Here is an 18885-nt window from a genome sequence, read left to right as displayed (position 1 = left end):
GCACAGGTACTAAGAGCTCCTCCTCCCCATCTGACAGCTACAATATTCACAGTGTATAGCAGGCTACTGAAAATTGAGCTGCCATTCCAGGTCTGACTAGGGAATTTCACAGGTCAGAATTGTAACACAGTAGCCAGATATACACTGTGCACATCCTGTTTGTATAAAGGAATCCAATTTCAGCTCCAGTGTGTGCTGTGTGGGGAGCAGGAGATCTTAGTGCCTGTGTTCAGGCTGTGTAGGGATGGATGGGAGACAGAGCTCTGCCTACTGCACTGCGAGCAATGACCCCCTGTACTGTGCCCTCCTGCCCACCCTGTACTTTGTCCTTTAGCCCCTCTGTACTGTGCCCTCCTGACCCCCCCCTCCATACTGTGCCCTCCTTCCCACTCTGTACTATGCCCTCCTTCCCATCCTGTACTTTGTTGTTTAACCTCTCTATACTGCGGCCTCCTGACCCCCCATACTGTGCCCTCCTTCCCACCCTGTACTATGCCCTCTATCCCACCCTGTACTTTGTTGTTTAACCCCTCTATACTGTGGCCTCCATGACCCTCCCCTATACTGTGCCCTCCTTCCCACCCTGTACTATGCCCTCCTTTCCACCCTGTACTTTGTTGTTTAACCCCTCTATACTGTGGCCTCCTGACCTCCCCATGTACTGTGCCCTCCTGCCCCCTGTACTATACCCTCCTGCTTGCCTGGTACTTTGTCCTTTAACCACTCTGTACTTTGCCCCTCTGACCCTCCCCCCTATATTGTGCCATCCTTCCCACCCTGTACTGTGCCCTCCTGCCCACCCTATTCTGTGGCCTCCTGCCCACCCTATACTGTGCCCTCCTGCCCATCCTGTACTGTGCCCTCTTTCCTGCCCTGTACCTTAACACCTCTGTACTGTGTCATTTCATGAGATAATTTACGAGGGCGTGTTTAGGCGCTGAATTGGGGGCTGGGCAGGGTAGGCTTTGGGTGGGGCAACTGGTGGCGAGTAACTCGATTTTAAATTTTGAGCCCTGCTCTATTGCTCATATTTACCAAAAGTAATGCAGGCACTGCATTGTTTCTCATGACATCATTGAGACTGACACCAGCCTTTTCTGATTAAAACTGATGAAGATGTCAGTACCTGATGATTAGGACATAAGTGTCAATACTCCATTTAGGGAGTGATGTTTCATAGCCAAGAACAGTCCATCTTTCTTCTGGTTGTGAAATTCAACATACGGTAAAAAGCATAAACATAAAATATGTGAATTTAAAAGAATAATACATATATTTCTATGTTCTTATAAATTTTCTTCATATGATCGCTTTTTCTTACTTTTTCTAGAGGGGTGCTGCAATGTAATGCTATGCTTAAAATGATATGTCATGTTTTGTCATGTTTTTTAAGAATTGGCCATGTGAAGTTTTGTGTTGGATCATGCTTCCTTTAATGTAATTTAGATTAAATTGTCCATCAGCCATCCCTGAAGTCTTAGAAATGAGCAATGCAGATTATTCCTGGCAGCTTAATATGCATATATAATATTGTCCACAAAACATAATTCCATGATCAGTAGGACATGGGGAATGCTGCTATGCTGGAACCCAGAAGTTTGATAACATTGAAATGTCACTTGTCAAGCTACGCATGATTTATATGCTGTAATGGTAACTTGTCAGGACCAATACATTCTTGGCACAGAGTTCCACACTGCACTTTCAAATATGACAGGCAGTATTATTCAAGATCAGTCCTTGCTAGCTGCAGAATATAAATTATAGAAAAAAAGACATAAATGTATTGCTTTCAGAATATATTACCAATAAATTACCCAAATATTTTAAAGAACATTCCGAAAGTCCTGTAAAATTATTGTAGTATTTTCACATAGTGTAGAAAGCCTTAGAATCTTTATTAAGAATATTTTATTACAACTTATATGATCTAGCGCGGTGAGTGACCATTGATCAGACTCTTGGTCTTTCTCTTATTACATTGACTTGTGCGTTATGAAAACCAGCAAACCTCCCCATCACGTCTCTTTGGTGTTCTCTGTCCTCATTACCTCCATTAGAATGCTATGTTCATACAACCAAGTCTTATGAAAGCATTAATGAGTACATTTCACCAACAAAATTGCCTTTCCTCAGATAAAGAATATCAATGCTCTAACATTATTTCCTATTTAGTTGGGGCACAATTAGTAAAGACTGAAATGGTGCTTTTGTAGTTATAAAGCCGTTAGACGTTAAAATAATTGACGTTTATAAACAAAGTGCTCTTTTTTCATTTCAGACCATTAATAAGCAGCCAGGAAACAATAAAAACAAGGAGCTCTAGAAAAGAATTAAAATCTTTCAATGAACCGCTAATGTTATTTAGGAAAAACGAAAAGTCCTTACAATTTACTATAAAGTGGATGTAAACTCTCACATATACCCAGTGAAGTGAATAGCCTCAGATGATACACAGAGATTAAACAAATCCTTCTACATAGATTTTACTTGTACATCTGCAGTCTTCCCTTTTCTACACTCTTTGGAAAGTGCAGATTGTGTAAGAAATCTTTCTTCCTCTTTCAGCAGTGGGTGTGGAGTCTGGGCTTACACTGTGTGAGAGCTGATTGGAGGAAAGGCACACATAGCCAGAAGAACAAAGAAACATGCAGAGCTATAGTCTGAATAGACAAGCTCTCTGCCTATCTACCGCTAAGCTACCTCCCCAACACAAATTTTTAGCTGCTGTTATCTTGTGTGTCAGAGAACTTTTCAGAAGTGACCCTGCTGTTAATATAGGAATGGAGCATCAGAGACAAACGGCACTTAGAGCCTTGAAGAGAGATAAGTAAAACACTACAGATAACACTACAGAGTGCCTAGGTCAAATTTTCATGAATATGGTTTATAACTCCTTTAATTATTTCTCAGGCACACCCACTGCAGGCTTCCTGTTTTTTTTTTCTTAACAGAAAGCCTCATGTAAAAAATGGCAGCAAGAGAATTCCTCTAGCCACCAATCAAATTCAAACTTGGGTTGGAAATTTGAATGTGATTAGTGGTACTGGAAGCACCTTGTACAGGAAGTACACTCCAAGCACACTCCCATTAAGCTGCATAAGGGGTAGTTGCATTAAAATGCAAGCTTTGTTTATGCATAAGTGGACCCCCCATGGAAAATCTATTATTCCCCCTGCAGAATAAAATTTAAATATATAGTACCTTCTACCCAGCTTCAAAATGGTAGAGGGTGAAAGGGTGAATGCTGTGTATTCCAAAGCTCATTTGGAAAACACCCTCCAGCACAATGCAAGAGTGTATTAACAAGAGATTTGAGATCTTCTGTATTCTCAGGATCTCGCTGGAAAGATTGTGATGTCATACTTGCCAGGGCACCACAGGTAGAAGCTGGGTGGGAGGGAAGGTAAAGATATTTTTAACTTTTTACCACAGGTTTTTTTTTCTACAGGAGGAAAAAGGATTCTTCATGTTGGGTAGTCCACTATTGAATAAGTGAACCTTTTCATTTTTAGTGCAACGTCCACTTTAAAGGAATCCTGTACTTTACCCATTCAGAGAAACCTCAAGTACTTATGCCATGTGGGGCAAAGTATTGTGTACAACAGACCCAACGGGAGGTAGGAGACTACGATTCTTGTAGAAATCACAGTAACGCAGCTTAGACATTCCTGTCTGTCAATATGTATGACAAATTGTTGTACTGTATATACAGTATAACTCTTATCACTCTAAATCTCCTTTTTGCATTCCTGTTTTTTTTTTCAAACTAACATTGCAAATAAACATTATTATGTGTTTCTGTTCTTTTGATTTCAGTGAAAGAAATGTTAAACATGCCAGGTTAATCAAAATGCACTTAAAAAAAGACAGCTAATATTTAATGTGGCATCATCTAGGAAAAAGTAAGAATTTGGTATTTTGACTTTGTGATCTCTGCAGTTAAGTAAAGTTCAATCAAAGTGAACAGCATTACGATCAAGAAATATATAAAAAGCAAAGTAATTGCTACTGTCATCGCCTTGGGCTGAGCTGAGGAAAATCAAATGCAATCACAAATTAAGGACAAGCAAGGTGGCAGATGACAGTGTCATCACATATGAATTATATATGCATTCCTGCGATTGTAGCTAAATGAATTGTTCTAGTGTTCTGGTTTATTCCTAGTTTCACTAATTCCTTTATATCGTCTCAGCAGAATTAGATGTTTTTATTAGATAATTGTATTGCATTTGCATCTGACTGAGTTTCTCTCTTTACTCTTTGCCATTCTGTTTTTTTCCACATAGTAGTTAATGACAGATTTAAGTAAAAGGTCATCTTTGCACAAAAATCATAAAAAAAGAACATTTCCACTATTCAGGGACATGATCAATACAGCAATAGATTGTATACTGATTTGGTAAGTAAAGGTTACAAAAGTAATTTAAAGGAGAATGGCCAAGGCTCTTTGGCAATACTTCTTAGTTCTGCACTCATATGATGCAGATTCAGCTGAAGCCTGCTGTCAGAAGATGTCGCAGAGCTGGCCCAGGCTCTGCAGTAATCCGATCAATAACCCAACCCAAAGATGCCGCTGATAGTCTGAGCCAGCTGCTCCCATGCACAGCTTGGCACTCCATTGGGCAGTCTAGAGACAGAGCTAAAAGATCTGTGACTGTTAGTGTAGACTGAGAACTGACCAATCAGCGGCCATTTGATTGCTCAGCTCTTGGTCTTAGAGCCAGCAGGGGACAGCTGCAGTACTGCTGCTTCCCAACCAACCGCTGTAGGTTGGCTCCCCTGCACAAGCCATCATAGCTATATGTCGGCTCGCGGGGTCGGGGTGCCGATGCTCGTGGCCGACGGTCGCGATGACCACCTGCCATGAGCGATTATGAGCAGGGGACACAGGACAGGGACGAGTGTGTGTAAACACACTTCCCTGATCACCACCATTACTAGTAAAAAAAATAATAATAATAATAACAATGCTCTAAATCTATCCCCTATTTTGTAGATGTTATAACTTTTGCGCAAACTAATCAATGTACGCTTATTGTTATTTTTTTTACCAAAAATATGTAGAATACATATCGGCCTAAACTGAGAAGAAATTCTTTTTTTTTTTTTTTTTTTAAATGGGGATATTTATTATAGCAAAAAGTACAAAATATTGTATTTTTTTCAAAATTGTCAGACTTTTTTGTTTATAGCACAAAAAATAAAAACCGCAGAGGCAATCAAATATCACCAAAATAAAGGTCTATGTGTGGGAAAAAAAGGACGTCAATTTTATTTGGGGCAATGTCGCACGACCGCGCAATTGTCAGCTAAAGCCACGCAGTGCCGAATCGCAAAAAGTGCTCTGGTCAGGAAGGGGGTAAATTCTTCCGGTGCTGAAGGGGTTAAAGGAGACCAGTGCAATACATTAAATACATAGCTTGCTAGTGCTTACATTTCTGGCTGTTATGCACACTGAATTGCAATCACAGAGTCACTGGGCCACAACAATTATGCAGATCCAGATTTCTAACTTGCTTTCTGAGTGTTGTTTCAATAACTCAGAAGTGGCTACTGGAACAGAGTAACATCCAGGCAACTAACAAACTAACTCTCAGATGGAGGTTAGCTTTGGTAGCCTACACATTTCTTTCAAAACAGATTTTCTTAAAAGGGTTCAAACTATACAACATGTTATGTGTTACATCCATTTTTAGGGTTTTTCGTGTTGCTAAGAACACCCCCCTCTCCCCTGCCAAGCACCTTCTCTCCCCTGCAGGTACTGTCACTTTTAAAATTGGTACCTTCACAGTCGCTTCTTTCAGGCCTATTACTCATGTTTTCTGTTTTGGGTGTTTACCTTGCCTTACGAATAAACTCTAATGCCCTGTACACATGAATGGACTTTCCGATGGAAAATGTGCGATCGGAGCGTGTTGACGGAAATTCCGACCGGTGTAGGCTCCATCTGACTTTTTCCATCGGAATTTCCGACACACAGTTTGAGATCTGGATATAAATTTTCTGACAACAAAATCCAATTGTTTAATTTCCGATCGTGTGTAGACAATTCTGCCATGCATGCTCAGAATAAACTACGAGACGAAAGCTATTGGCTATTAAACTTCCTCTTTATAGTCCCTTCGTATGTGTTGTACGTCACCTCGTTCTTGATGATCGGAATTTCTGACAACTTTGTGCGACCGTATGTATGCAAGACAAGTTAGAGCCAACATCCGTCTGAAAAAATCTGATGGATTTTATTGTCGGAATGATCCGATCGTGTGTACAGGGCATAACACTGCCAAAACCTTCATCTACATATGCCATGCCAAAGCAAATACATCTTAAGAATGCAGTAATTCTAATACCACAAACAGGTACAGCCCAACAGATGTTGCAAAAGCTGTTTTTTTTTTGCCCTGGCCATTAAAAGTGAACTCTAAGTTGGTGATGTACCTGGAAGGGTCCAAACCTTTCTATCAACTCATCCATTTGAGGCATAGGATAAGTGTCAAATTTGTGGATATTTTATTTAGGTTCCTAAAGTCATCAAAGAACCTCAGGCTGCCATTTGGTTAAGGGATGAGCAATATAACTCGCTGTTATATTCTTCTTTAATCCAACCCATTCTACGAACCACTTTTGAAATATAAAAAAATCTGAGCTTTTAGTACCTGATAAGGTCTTACCTTTAGTTTGATGTGAGGCTCAGTTTCAATATCATGGTACATTATGTTAATTTGGCCAGGTAATTATGAAAACACCACTTGATTTTTCAAGAACTACTGAAACCTCTCTCACCTCTTTAACCATCTCAATACAGTGCAGTTACACCCCCTTCCTGACCAGACCAATTTTCAGCTTTCAGCGCTCTCACAGTTTGAATGACAATTACTCAGTCATCCAACACTGTATCCATATGAAACTTGCGTCCTTTTTTCCACACAAATAGAGCTTTCTTTTAGTGGTATTTAATCACTATTGGTTTTTTTTATTTTTTGTGCTATAAATAAAATAAAACGTAAATTTTGTGAAAAAAATGCCTTTTTCTTTGTTTTTGTCATAAATTTTTGCTAATTAGTAATTTTTCTTCATAAATTTTGGCCAAAATTTTTACTGCTACATATCTTTGGTAAAAATAACCCACATTAGTGTATATTATTTGATCTTTGTGAAGGTTATAGAGTCTACAAACTATGGTGCCAATCACTGAAAATTGATCACTTCTGATCAGGCCTTCAGTACATCAGGTGTACCTCATTTCTTGAGACACTAACAAGTCAGGAAAGTACAAATACCCCCCAAATGACCCCTTTTTACAAAGTAGACATTCCAAGGTATTAAGTAAGTAGCATGGTGAGTTTTTTTAAGTTGTCATTTTTTCCCACAATTCTTTGCAAAATTAAGATTTTTTTTTTTTATTATTATTTTTTTTTACAAAATTGTCATATTATCAGGTTATTTCTCACACACAGCATGTGCATACAACAAATTACACCCCAAAATACATTATGCTACTCTTCCCGAGTACGGCGATACCACATGTGTGAGACTTTTACACAGCCTGGCCACATACAGAGCACTAACATTGATGTAGTACCTTCAGACGTTCTACGAGCAAAAATGACGCATCTCATTTCTCAACCACCTATTACATTTTTGAAGGCCCTGGAGTACCAGGACAATGGAATTTCCCATAAAATGACCCCATTTTGGAAAGCAAACACCCCAACGTATAATCTGTGAGGCATAATGAGTCTTTTGAGTGGTTCATTTTTTTCCAGAAGTTTTTGGAATATGTGGAAAAAAATTAAAACACATTTTTTTTTTACACAAAATTGTCAATTTATAAGATATTTCTAACACATAGCATGTATATAGCAAAAATTACACCCCAAAATACATTCTGCTACTCCTCCCGAATATGGCGATACGACATGTGTAGGACTTTTACACAGCCTGGCCACGTAGAGAGGTCGAACATTGAAGTAGTACGTTCAGGCATTCTAGGAGCATAAATGACACATCTCATTTCATTCCTACCTATCACACTTTTGAAGGTCCTGGACCACCAGGACAGTAAAATTACAAACAAAATTACTCCATTTTGGAAAGCAAACACCCCAACGTATATTCTATGAGACATGGGCTGCAAATAGGTACTCGGGTACTCTGATGGGCTGGAGATAGGTACTCTGATACTCTGATGGCCTGGTGACAGGTACTCGGGTACTCTAATGGCCTGGTGACAGGTACTCGGGTACTCTGATGGCCTGGTGACAGGTACTCGGGTACTCTGATGGCCTGGTGACAGGTACTCGGGTACTCTGATGGGCTGGAGATAGGTACTCTGGTACTCTGATGGCCTGGTGACAGGTACTCTGGTACTCTGATGGCCTGGTGACAGGTACTCGGGTACTCTGATGGCCTGGTGACAGGTACTCGGGTACTCTGATGGCCTGGTGACAGGTACTCAAGTACTCTGATGGCCTGGTGACAGGTACTCGGGTACTCTGATGGCCTGGTGACAGGTACTCGGGTACTCTGATGGGCTGGAGATAGGTACTCTGGTACTCTGATGGCCTGGTGACAGGTACTCTGGTACTCTGATCGCCTGGTGACAGGTACTCGGGTACTCTGATGGCCTGGTGACAGGTACTCGGGTACTCTGATGGCCTGGTGACAGGTACTCGGGTACTCTGATGGCCTGGTGACAGGTACTCGGGTACTCTGATGGCCTGGTGACAGGTACTCTGATGGTTTGGTGACTGGTATTTGGGTACTCTGAAGGGCGGTGACAGGTACTCATATGGACTGTGACAGGTACTCGGGTACTCAGATGAACTGTGACAGGTACTCGGGTACTCAGATGAACTGTGACAGGTACTCGGGTACTCAGATGGACTGTGACAGGTACTCGGGTATTCAGATGGACTGGAACAGGTACTCGGGTACTCAGATGGGCTGTGACAGGTACTTGGGTACCACGATGGACTGTGACAGGTACTCGGTACTCTAATGGACTGTGACAGGTACTCGGTACTCTAATGGACTGTGACAGGTACTCGGGTACCCTGATGGACTGTGACAGGTACTCGGGTACTCAGATGGGCTGTGACAGATACTCGGGTACCCTGATGGACTGTGACAGGTACTCGGTACTCTAATGGACTGTGACAGGTACTCGGTACTCTAATGGACTGTGACAGGTACTCGGTACTCTAATGGACTGTGACAGGTACTCGGTACTCTAATGGATTGTGACAGGTACTCGGGTACCCTGATGGACCGTGACAGGTACTCGGGTACCCTGATGGGCCGTGACAGGTACTCGGGTACCCTGATGGGCCGTGACAGGTACTCGGGTACTCTGATGTGCCGTGACAGGTACTTGGGTACTCTGATGTGCCGTGACAGGTACTCGGGTACTCTGATGTGCCGCGACAGGTACTCGGGTACTCTGATGTGCCGTGACAGGTACTCGGGTACTCTGATGGGCTGGGACAGGTACTCTGGTACTCTGATGGGCTGGGACAGGTACTCAAATACTCTGATGGACTGTGACAGGTACTCTGATGGACTGTGATTGACAGGTACTATGAGGGGTGGTGACAGGTCCTCTTTATTGGGGGGGGGGGGCAGGCAGGCAATCAGTGTGATTGGTGTACACTAGGCGGTAATGAGATGTTACCGCAATCTCCTCCTCACACACGATCGGTGTGTGAGGAGGAGAACAACCCGGTAACATCTCGTTACCGCGGTTTGTTTACATTTTAGTGATCGGCTGTGAAAGGTTCACAGCCGATCACGTGGGTAAACAGCCAGCCAATGGCTGTTTACCAGCGTCGGTGACGAGCAGTGTTCCCGGGGAACACGCCGCCACCGACGTGCACGCGCAGCGAGCTCACGATCGCGCGCATGCACCATGCACAGCCGGGGTGTAACCATCTGTGATCGGCCGTGACTTCATCATGTGGTAAACAGCCATAACCAATGGCTGTTCACCCCCTTCGGTGGCGAGCGGTGTCTCCGTGACACGCCGCCACCGAAGAAACAGGGATGCGCGCGCACGATCGCGCGCATTCCCTGTTTAAACACAAATAGGTGCGCCGCCTGGTCATCATTTGACGGCCGGCGGTCAGCATCTAGTTAATCTTAGTAGCAGACAGAATCTCTGACATCCTAACCTATGGTATACCTCTTGCTGCTAATACTTTAGGGGTCTACTAAGAGATCCTTCCAATCATTCCAGGATGTTATTAGCTTTACATAGTATATTTGGAGGGGCTTTTTTTCTGGGCTGGTATACCTGGTAGTTGATATCACTGATTCTCTCTCTGATCTCTGCCACTTTGCCAAAAATGTACTTTGGAAAGTGAGCACCAAATCTAAAGCCATGTTTTTTTATCAGAGCAGTTATAAATTGAGATTATGCAGCATTTGCCCAGCAAGGGAGTGACTTTGATTAAAAGGTAACTCCACTTTCGTGGGGGGAAAAAAAAAGCAAATAAAGAAAAAATGATATAGTGTATACAATTGCGACACAATTCATATTGTAATTGAATGTTATTAAAAATGACCTTTCCTTTACAATATGCAGCCGCTGTCATTTTCTGAAAATGCAATAAATTATGGCTACCTGGAGTTGTTCTGTACACAGAATGTGTACTGACCACTCCCCAGAAATGTCATTTCCTGCTTGCGTGATTGGCTCGCCAATTTTCCCAAAAGTCTGCCTAAAATAGAAGTCAGATTTCAGGCATCCCCTGCAACAAAAATGTCATTTTTGGTGAGATACCCCCAATAGGAATATGTCTAAATGGATGCAGGCCCAGCAGCTTTCCTCATTAGTGCTCTACAGCTGCCACAGCTGATTGATAATTATGAAACCACTCCTATTAGACCCACTTAGCACAGAGGCACACAGGAACAAACAGGGATTCCTTTAGAATAACAAACGGTAGGAATATACAACAAAGGTCGGTATAATCCTTGCAATGTACATAGATCACCCAGAGGGGAATGCTTTTTTTTTCTCAACAAAAGTGGAGTTACACTTTAATGATAGCAGCAGTTGCATTTCTGTGTGACAGCATGTTGAGCAATCTCTTTGCAACTGATAACAGCTCCCCCTATGGGTAAAACAGTTATGGAACTTGGCAGAACTAATGAGTGAGTCCCAGCTATGAATGTACAAGCATACATTGTCTCATTGCCTTTCATTATAATTTATCTAAGCTAGCCATACATGTAACAATCACTTATTAATAACTTATTGATCATAATATAGTCCTCAATTTAAAGTGACAATGTCACTTTATCTAATCTCTAAATCAACGACATCCCTGCAAAGAAAGGGGTTAATACTTACCCTCCCTGCTGTCCATGCTGTTGATCCCCACTGTCTTTACAAGATATGCTAAATGAAAAATGTTCAGCGTCATTCAACAAAACAAAGATCGATTTTCCTAAACCTAGTTGAATTTTCTGTCAGAATCAATTATTTTATTTTGGTTAAAATGAAAATTTGCATATCAAAGCAATAATTTAGAAGATATGATATTTTCATTTATGTATATAAATAGTCATCATAAGAAAAAATGTAGTTCTTAGTAACTCTAATAATTTTAAATATATCCGTTTCCTAACTAATGCAATGTCTTCTCTTTTTTTGTTTTTCAGCTAAGCATCGCTGTGTGCATTGGTTTCTTCACCGCATGGAGTCCATATGCTATTATTGCTATGTGGGCAGCATTTGGGTCTATTGATATCATTCCTCCTTTGGCATTTGCCGTGCCTGCAGTATTTGCAAAAGCATCAACAATGTACAATCCCATCATTTATCTTCTGTTGAAGCCAAATTTCCGAAATATGCTTGGCAAGCATTTTACAGTTCTACGCAAAGTTTGTACCTTTCACTGTCTGTGCATGAAACATGTCAATATTTGCCATCATGTATCACTTCTTGGGCTATTCCACAAACTGTTTGGCAGAAAAAGATCAAACTGTCTTTCAGGGAAATCAAAAGAAGAATGTCAGTACTTCCCATGTGATAAGTGCAAAGATACATTTGAATGTTTCAAGCACTACCCAAGATGTTGCCATGATGTACTCACAGCTTTGCCTTATACTAAACAAACAGATAATGTTTCAGAGATGAAGCCTTCAGATCTCAGACATGGTGCCAAGAAGACTTTAAGAGTGAGTGTGCAAGGACAGAAAAGAACTGGTGTGGACAGCTTTGAAATAACTTTAGAAGTAATTCCTGTGTCTAGTAACTGTATATACTGAGATATATAGAGGAGCCTTTATACTCACTGCTCTCTCTCTTACCTTCCTTACCTTCCAATGCTACAGCCTTCAACCATGTTCAGTATTCCATTCTTTTTTGGTTCCTCCCTTGTCCTAGCCTCTTTGGTCTTGTCTTGTCTTTAACTTACTCCTCCTGATCCCACCTGTGCTCCCTGCTTCGGTCTCCTATAACTACATCAACACCTGGAGTGTTTTTCCCCTGTCTAACTACCCTCTGTGAACCTTTGGGCTTAGTACTACAGTTGTTGCCAATCCCTAGACACACAACATATTAAGCTTGGCCAGCCTGTACAGTTACCATATTTTGCTGATGGCACAAAAGTACTATTGAATATAAAGCAGCTTTAAAAAATGGCTGTTAAAGTTGAAGAGCAGTGCAACAGAGCAGAGTCTGAACTAGTGCTCATACCTTATAGTACACTATTCCCAACACACACGTTCCTGTAGAAAAGGCTGTGCATATAAGTGGCTGCTGAAGTCACCACCGGCTGGAACTGTGTCTAGTCAGAGCAAGATAATGTCACCGGTACACCAAGGATTTCCAGAATGAGTCCAAAGCTTTATTCAGCGATCACATCATTAAAGCAGATAGCATCGTTTCCGAACTACAAAGGACCCCTTCATCAGGCATGTGAGGTCACATGCCTGATGAAAGGGTCCTGCATGGCCCTGAAACTTTACTATCTGCTGTAACAATGTGATCGCTGAATAAAGCTTTGGACTTGTTCTGAAGATCCTTGGTGTGCTGGTGCATTCTCTTGCCCATACCACACTGTTGGTATTTGTTTATAGGATTGGGAAACAATGCATTACTGATTTTGCTTCAGTACACCATTGCCATTCTAGGTAATCAGATGATGTTTTTTGAGTTTCTCTGTGCTTCTAAGGAGGTCATTTACAAATGGGTTGCCAGACAAACAGATCAGATTGAAGGCAGAGGGCTTTTTTTTATGTTTTTTTTGTTTTTTACTTATATAAAATTGCTCTTTAGGTCCACTCCTGAGGAAAAAAGTATCATTTTAATTTTTGATTAAAATAAGCTTGTCAAGGGAGAAATATAGGATTTGCCATTGCTTACTAAATGCTTGTTGCCTGGCTTTGGCTTAATTACTTCTGATTCAGCAAAAAGGTCAGCAAATGACAGCTTACACAACTCAGGTTGTTTCAATATATGCATCTTCTATAAAAATTCACTTACTGAACACAACACCATGGTATTAAACTACAGAACTTTTTAAAAATACGTCTTTTACTGTATATAGGTTAACTTACTAGTAAACAGGAGATCAAACAGTTAATGTGATTTTTACTGTATCTGAGTCTATTAACTATTTGAATTAGTTTACATATTTTTAAGCATTGCAATTAAGAAATAATCATTTTTTATTATTATTTTATAGCAAATATTTGTTTTACTTTCTACTTGCTATTTGCGGTATTCCCTTGTGACAGCAAAAAAAAAAAAAATCTGATTTTTTTTAAAGGAACAGTGTAAAAATAGGGAAAAAAAATAAAAAATCTAAAGTGCCCATGTCCCCGCGTGATCATGCACCAAAGAAAACGCATATGTAAGTCGCGCACGCAAATGTAAACAGTGTTCAAATCACGCGTGTGAGGTATCGCCGCGATTGTTAGAGCGAGAAAAATAATTCTAGTGAAAGACTTGCTCTGTAACTCAAAACTGGTAACTGTTAAATTTTAAAGCGTCGTCTATGAAGATTTTTAAGTACCATAGTTTGTCACCATCCCACAAGTGCGTGCAATTTTAAAGTCTATCTGTTCAGTGTAATATCATCTTTCACAATATACAAAATAATTGGGCTAAGTTTACTGTTTAAATTCAGTGAAAGACTGCTGCGCAATAACCATATGACATAAAATATTGCAACAACCGCCATGCTATTCCCTAGGGTCTGTTAAAAAATGATATATAATGATATATAATGTTTGGGGGTTCTAAGTAATTTTCTAGCAAAAAATACAGATTTTAACTTGTAAACAAGTGTCAGAAAAAGGCTGGGTCTTGAATGGTTAAGGGCACAGGATCCATTTTTTTTTTTAGGGTAGCAAACACTTTAAGTTGTATCCAACTCTCTGTGATTCAACGGGCCAGCTATTCCATACATATTTTTAGTGATGGTGATTTTCTTTTTTTTTTCTACAGATTAGGTCACCAGGTCATCAACCCTCCCCAATTGCTCAGGTTTGGGACTGACATGCAGAATGGGATAACACATGTGCATAGTTGATTTATATAGCCTATATATTCAGTAAACAATATATACAGTGGATAAAAAAGTCTACACACCCCTGTTTAAATGTCATGTTTCTGGGATGTAAAAAAAAAAGATAAATAATTTTAGAACTTTTTCCACCTTTAATGTGACCTATAAACTGTACAACTCAGTAAAACAACAAACTAAAATCAGCATGGCACATCTTGACTTGACAATATATGGCCACTCTTTGCAAAAACAATCCAAATCTGTCAGATTGCGAGGGCATCTCCTGTGCACAGCCCTCTTCAGATCACCCCACAGATTTTCAATGGAATTCAGGTCTGGGCTCTGGCAGGGCCATTCCAAAACTTATTTTTTCTGGTGAAGCTATTACTTTGTTGAGTTGGATGTATGCTTTGGGTCATTCTCATGCTGAAAGATGAAGTTCCTCTTCATGTTAAACTTTCTAGCAGAAGCCTGAAGGTTTTGTGCCAATATTGACTGGTATTTGAAACTGTTCATAATTCCCTCTACCTTTCTTCTCGTCTTTTCATCAATTTTGGAGGGACGTCCAGTTCTTGGTAATTTCACTGTTGTACCATATTTTGCCAACTTGATGATGACTGTCTTCACTGTGTTCCATGGTATATCTAATGCCTTGGAAATTCTTTTGTACCCTTCTCATCACTGATACCTTTTAACAATGAGATCCCTCTGATGCTTTGGAAGCTATCTGCGGACCATGGCTTTTGCTCTAGGATGCGACTAAGAAAATGTCAGGAAAGACCTACTAGAACAGCTGAACTTTACTTGGGTTTAATCAGAGACACCTCAAATGATGGCAGTTGTGTACTGCCTCCTATTTAACATGAGTTTGAATCTGATTGCTTAATTCTGAACACAGCTACATCCCCAGTTATAAGAGAGTGCATACACTTATGCAACCACATTATTTTAGTTTTTTTTTTTTTTACTTCCTCCCGCTAAAAGATATCATTTTTTTTATTGCGTTGTACAGTTTATAGGTCGCATTAAAAGGTGGAAAAAGTTATGAAATTATTTTTCTTTGTTCCATTTTTTTACATCACAGAAACCTGACATTTCAACAGGGTTGTGTAGACTTTTAATATCCACTGTACAATTATAACATAGAAAAACAGATGTAACATACATTATGTCTGGGCATAACAGGTACCCAATTAATGAAGTCGCTGCAGGTTATAGGAATAACCTTTCACATCTTACAGTAATAATAAGAAGATACAGTATATATTGGTATTAATGTAGTAGATTTATGTGTTTGCAGTACTATGAGTTTACCCATGCATAATTAAGACTCCAAAATATTATTGTATTATAATTTCAGAAATGCTGATAAACATAAAAATGTATCAACAGTACAATGGTATGATGTAGTCATTTACCACAATTTGATTGTGCATCGCTGATGAACTTGTGACTCTTAATCCTTTAGTATTATGGCCTCTCCATGTTTGGGGTAGACCTCCAGCATAGTTAACCACAATACTATCGACAAACAACTGTAATTATTACTTTATATTATTGCTAATATAAAGATTTATTCTTTATTGTATTTTATTTCTGTTTTCTTTCTTTGTTATTTTCTTTCATTTTCTTTTTCTAGATTTCAAAGTAGATCTTCTATATGGATTAATTGGTTATATTATCAGTTAAACTTAAATTACTCATACTGTACATGCTTCCACTATGAATAATTTGGTAATAGTTACCTATTTACAAATATGTTATTGTGATTAAATTGCATGGTATTAGGTACAAAGACATAAAATCAATGCAGTAAAAAGAAAATTGGTAGTGGGTTAGATACAAGCTTTGTAAATCTACCCCTTTCTGTTTTTGATTGAGGCTTTTAAAATGGAAATTTTCAATAAACATATTTAAAAAAAAAAAAAAAAAGACCAGTGATTCAAATCCATAAAGTGTCCAGTGTTCCATATTAACAAAATATCAAGTCCAACTTTGCTGGGTTTTTTGCCTTCCTCTGGACCAACTTTGGGTATAGAGGAAAATGTTATACTTACCTGACGGTAATTTTCCTTTCCTGATGCAAAGCATGACGGCATATATACGTATGGGGCTGGCTCCGCCCCCTGCCCTATTCCAGGACTGGTTATATAATATAAGTAAGTCTCCTCCCTGTAGGCTGCATTCTCGTAACTTATGCCGCGTACACACGATCAAACAAGCGGGTGGAAAAGTCCGGCAAACTCAAGTCCCGTGTGTAGCCTCCGGCATACTTTTTTGACCCGAAAGTACGGCAGACTTAGAATGCCGTGTTGCACTCCAATCTTCCCACCGGACTCGCATTTCGGCGGACAATCCGGCCGTGTGTATGCCAGTCCGCTGTACTTTTGAAATGAGCGGACTTTTCCCGCCCGGAGAAAAGTCCACTCATTTCGAGCGGATCTCCAGGTAGGCGGGGCCCGCGAAGGAGACGCCGCAGGCCCCGCCGCCTGGTATGGACTTAAAGGGGAACCCCAACGGCGAAAAAAATCGGCGTGGGGGTCCCCCCCAAGTCCACAACAGACTCTTGTCCGAGCACGCTACCCGGCCGGCCAGGAAAGGGGGGGCGAGAGAGCACCCCCCCTCCTGAGCCGTACCAGGCCGTGTGCCCTCAACATGGGGGGTGCCTTGGGGAAGGGGGGGCCGCGATTTTTTTCGGTGTTGGGGTTCCCCTTTAAGTCCATACCAGGCAGCGGGGCCAGTGACGTCTCCTTCGCGGTGAGTGGACTTTCCTCCGCGTGTGTGGGCGAGTCCGTTCATTTCAAAAGTACGGCGGATAGTACGGCAGACTTAGTACGCCGTATTAGTCCGCTGAAAAAGTGCCGTGTGTGGGCAAGTAGCCCGTTCGGAAAGTACGGCGGACAGTATGGCGGGAAGTCCGCCAGACTAAGTACGTCGGACAGACGGCTACGTGTGTATGCGGCTTTAGGATCACTGCAAAGTCCTTTAGGGAGGGACCTATATGTCATCATGCTTTGCATCAGGAAAGGAAAATTATTTTCAGGTATAACATTTTCCTCTTTCCTGACACAAGCATGACAGCATATATGTATCGTTCCTCATCGCTCTGAGGAAGTTAGCGCTCCCATTGGCTAACAAAACGCGTCAGTTGATGTGACGTCAGCACGTCATACAGGGGGAGACTGTGAGCTTGTCACACGAACGTGAACTGAACGACGGCAGCATACACAGCGTGTTTGGGCGGGCAGTTTGTTTGAACGACCATCTGAAATATCAGTGACAGAGCAGCGTATGGACTGAGCTATGGTTTTTACAAACGGTCGGTTTGTCCTATAGTAAGAATGGATGGATGGACTGATGTGCAAGGAGTGGTAAGCAGTACTGAGACACTGTCATGTTAAATTATTGCCAATATAAAGACTAGAGGTGCTGTCTTATGCATTATTCCTTGCTCTGCTATACCTTTATCTGATTCCTACCTGCATAACGGCCAAAGCTGAAGGAGAGACTGTTCTTAAAGTGCTCTGGAGCTAACATAGAAATATATTTGCTGCTCTGCCTACGCTTTTACTGCGTATTAGCCTGGTGTACTTGCTTCTTTCCACTCTGCTGAATGTGAGTGAGGATACAAAAACATATCCATCCAGGTTCACCTGCCCTGCACCCAGACTCACTAGTTTGGTCGACTTTATCTGCCGATAAATTGTTCATTTCAACAAAGTTAATTTGGAATGGCCCTGGAATGGAACCCGTAATGATGATGGATAAGTCTTCCATATTAATCAATGTGTTCCATGGTGTCCGTTTTTGAGCTTTGGGTATTAATACTTACACATCACCAAAAAAAACTCTATACAGCGGAATGCCCCTTTGTATACTAGCCTTTTTTTAAGCCTTTTTTCCAGAGGTGTGCATGTGTAGCTTGAATGGTATGATGAATGTAAGTAAGTGTGCAGCTGCACATCCTCCCCCTTTTTAATTAGACAATGTTGTCTTATTTTAATTGGTTGTGGTCTGCGATTTTGATCTCTGTTTGCTGTGCTATATAATTATAATGGTTTTTGATACATAATAAAAATGTACCTTTTTTGAATCAAGCAACGGTTCTCTCACTGCTCTTCTTGGATGAAATTGCTTCCCCTCACCCTTTTTTTGTAGCATATATGTATGGGATGTACTAATCAATGACAAGGGTGGGTAATGCTGAAAGTCAGTTTATGTCTGCCACTACTTAGAGGTGAATGGAGGGTCCAGTTGTTTGGAATGTTGGACTGACCGTGTGAAAGGGGTCCAAGGCTGCTTTCACACTGATGCGCTGCGGTTTACCCACACCATGTGTGCAATGCAGTGAACTTTTGGCTTT

At 40.9% G+C, this 18885-nt stretch overlaps 1 protein-coding gene across 1 annotated transcript in view; it reads left to right on the top strand.

Annotated features, from left to right (window-relative positions):
• Positions 1–12843, top strand: part of LOC143998340 (opsin-5-like) — a 44988-nt gene extending 32145 nt beyond the window's left edge. The window contains exon 5 of the mRNA XM_077493955.1: positions 11668–12843. Within this exon, the coding sequence (XP_077350081.1) occupies positions 11668–12276 (609 nt within the window). The 3' untranslated portion in view covers positions 12277–12843. The remainder of the gene's footprint in view (positions 1–11667) is intronic.
• Positions 12844–18885: the final 6042 nt, after the last annotated feature.

The sequence above is a fragment of the Lithobates pipiens genome, unplaced genomic scaffold (assembly GCF_037356315.1).
Source record: "Lithobates pipiens isolate NorthernLeopardFrog02 unplaced genomic scaffold, aLitPip1_a1.2 Scaffold_19, whole genome shotgun sequence".
Classification (NCBI taxonomy): Eukaryota; Metazoa; Chordata; class Amphibia; order Anura; family Ranidae; genus Lithobates; species Lithobates pipiens.
This window is presented reverse-complemented; position numbering and strand designations above follow the sequence as displayed.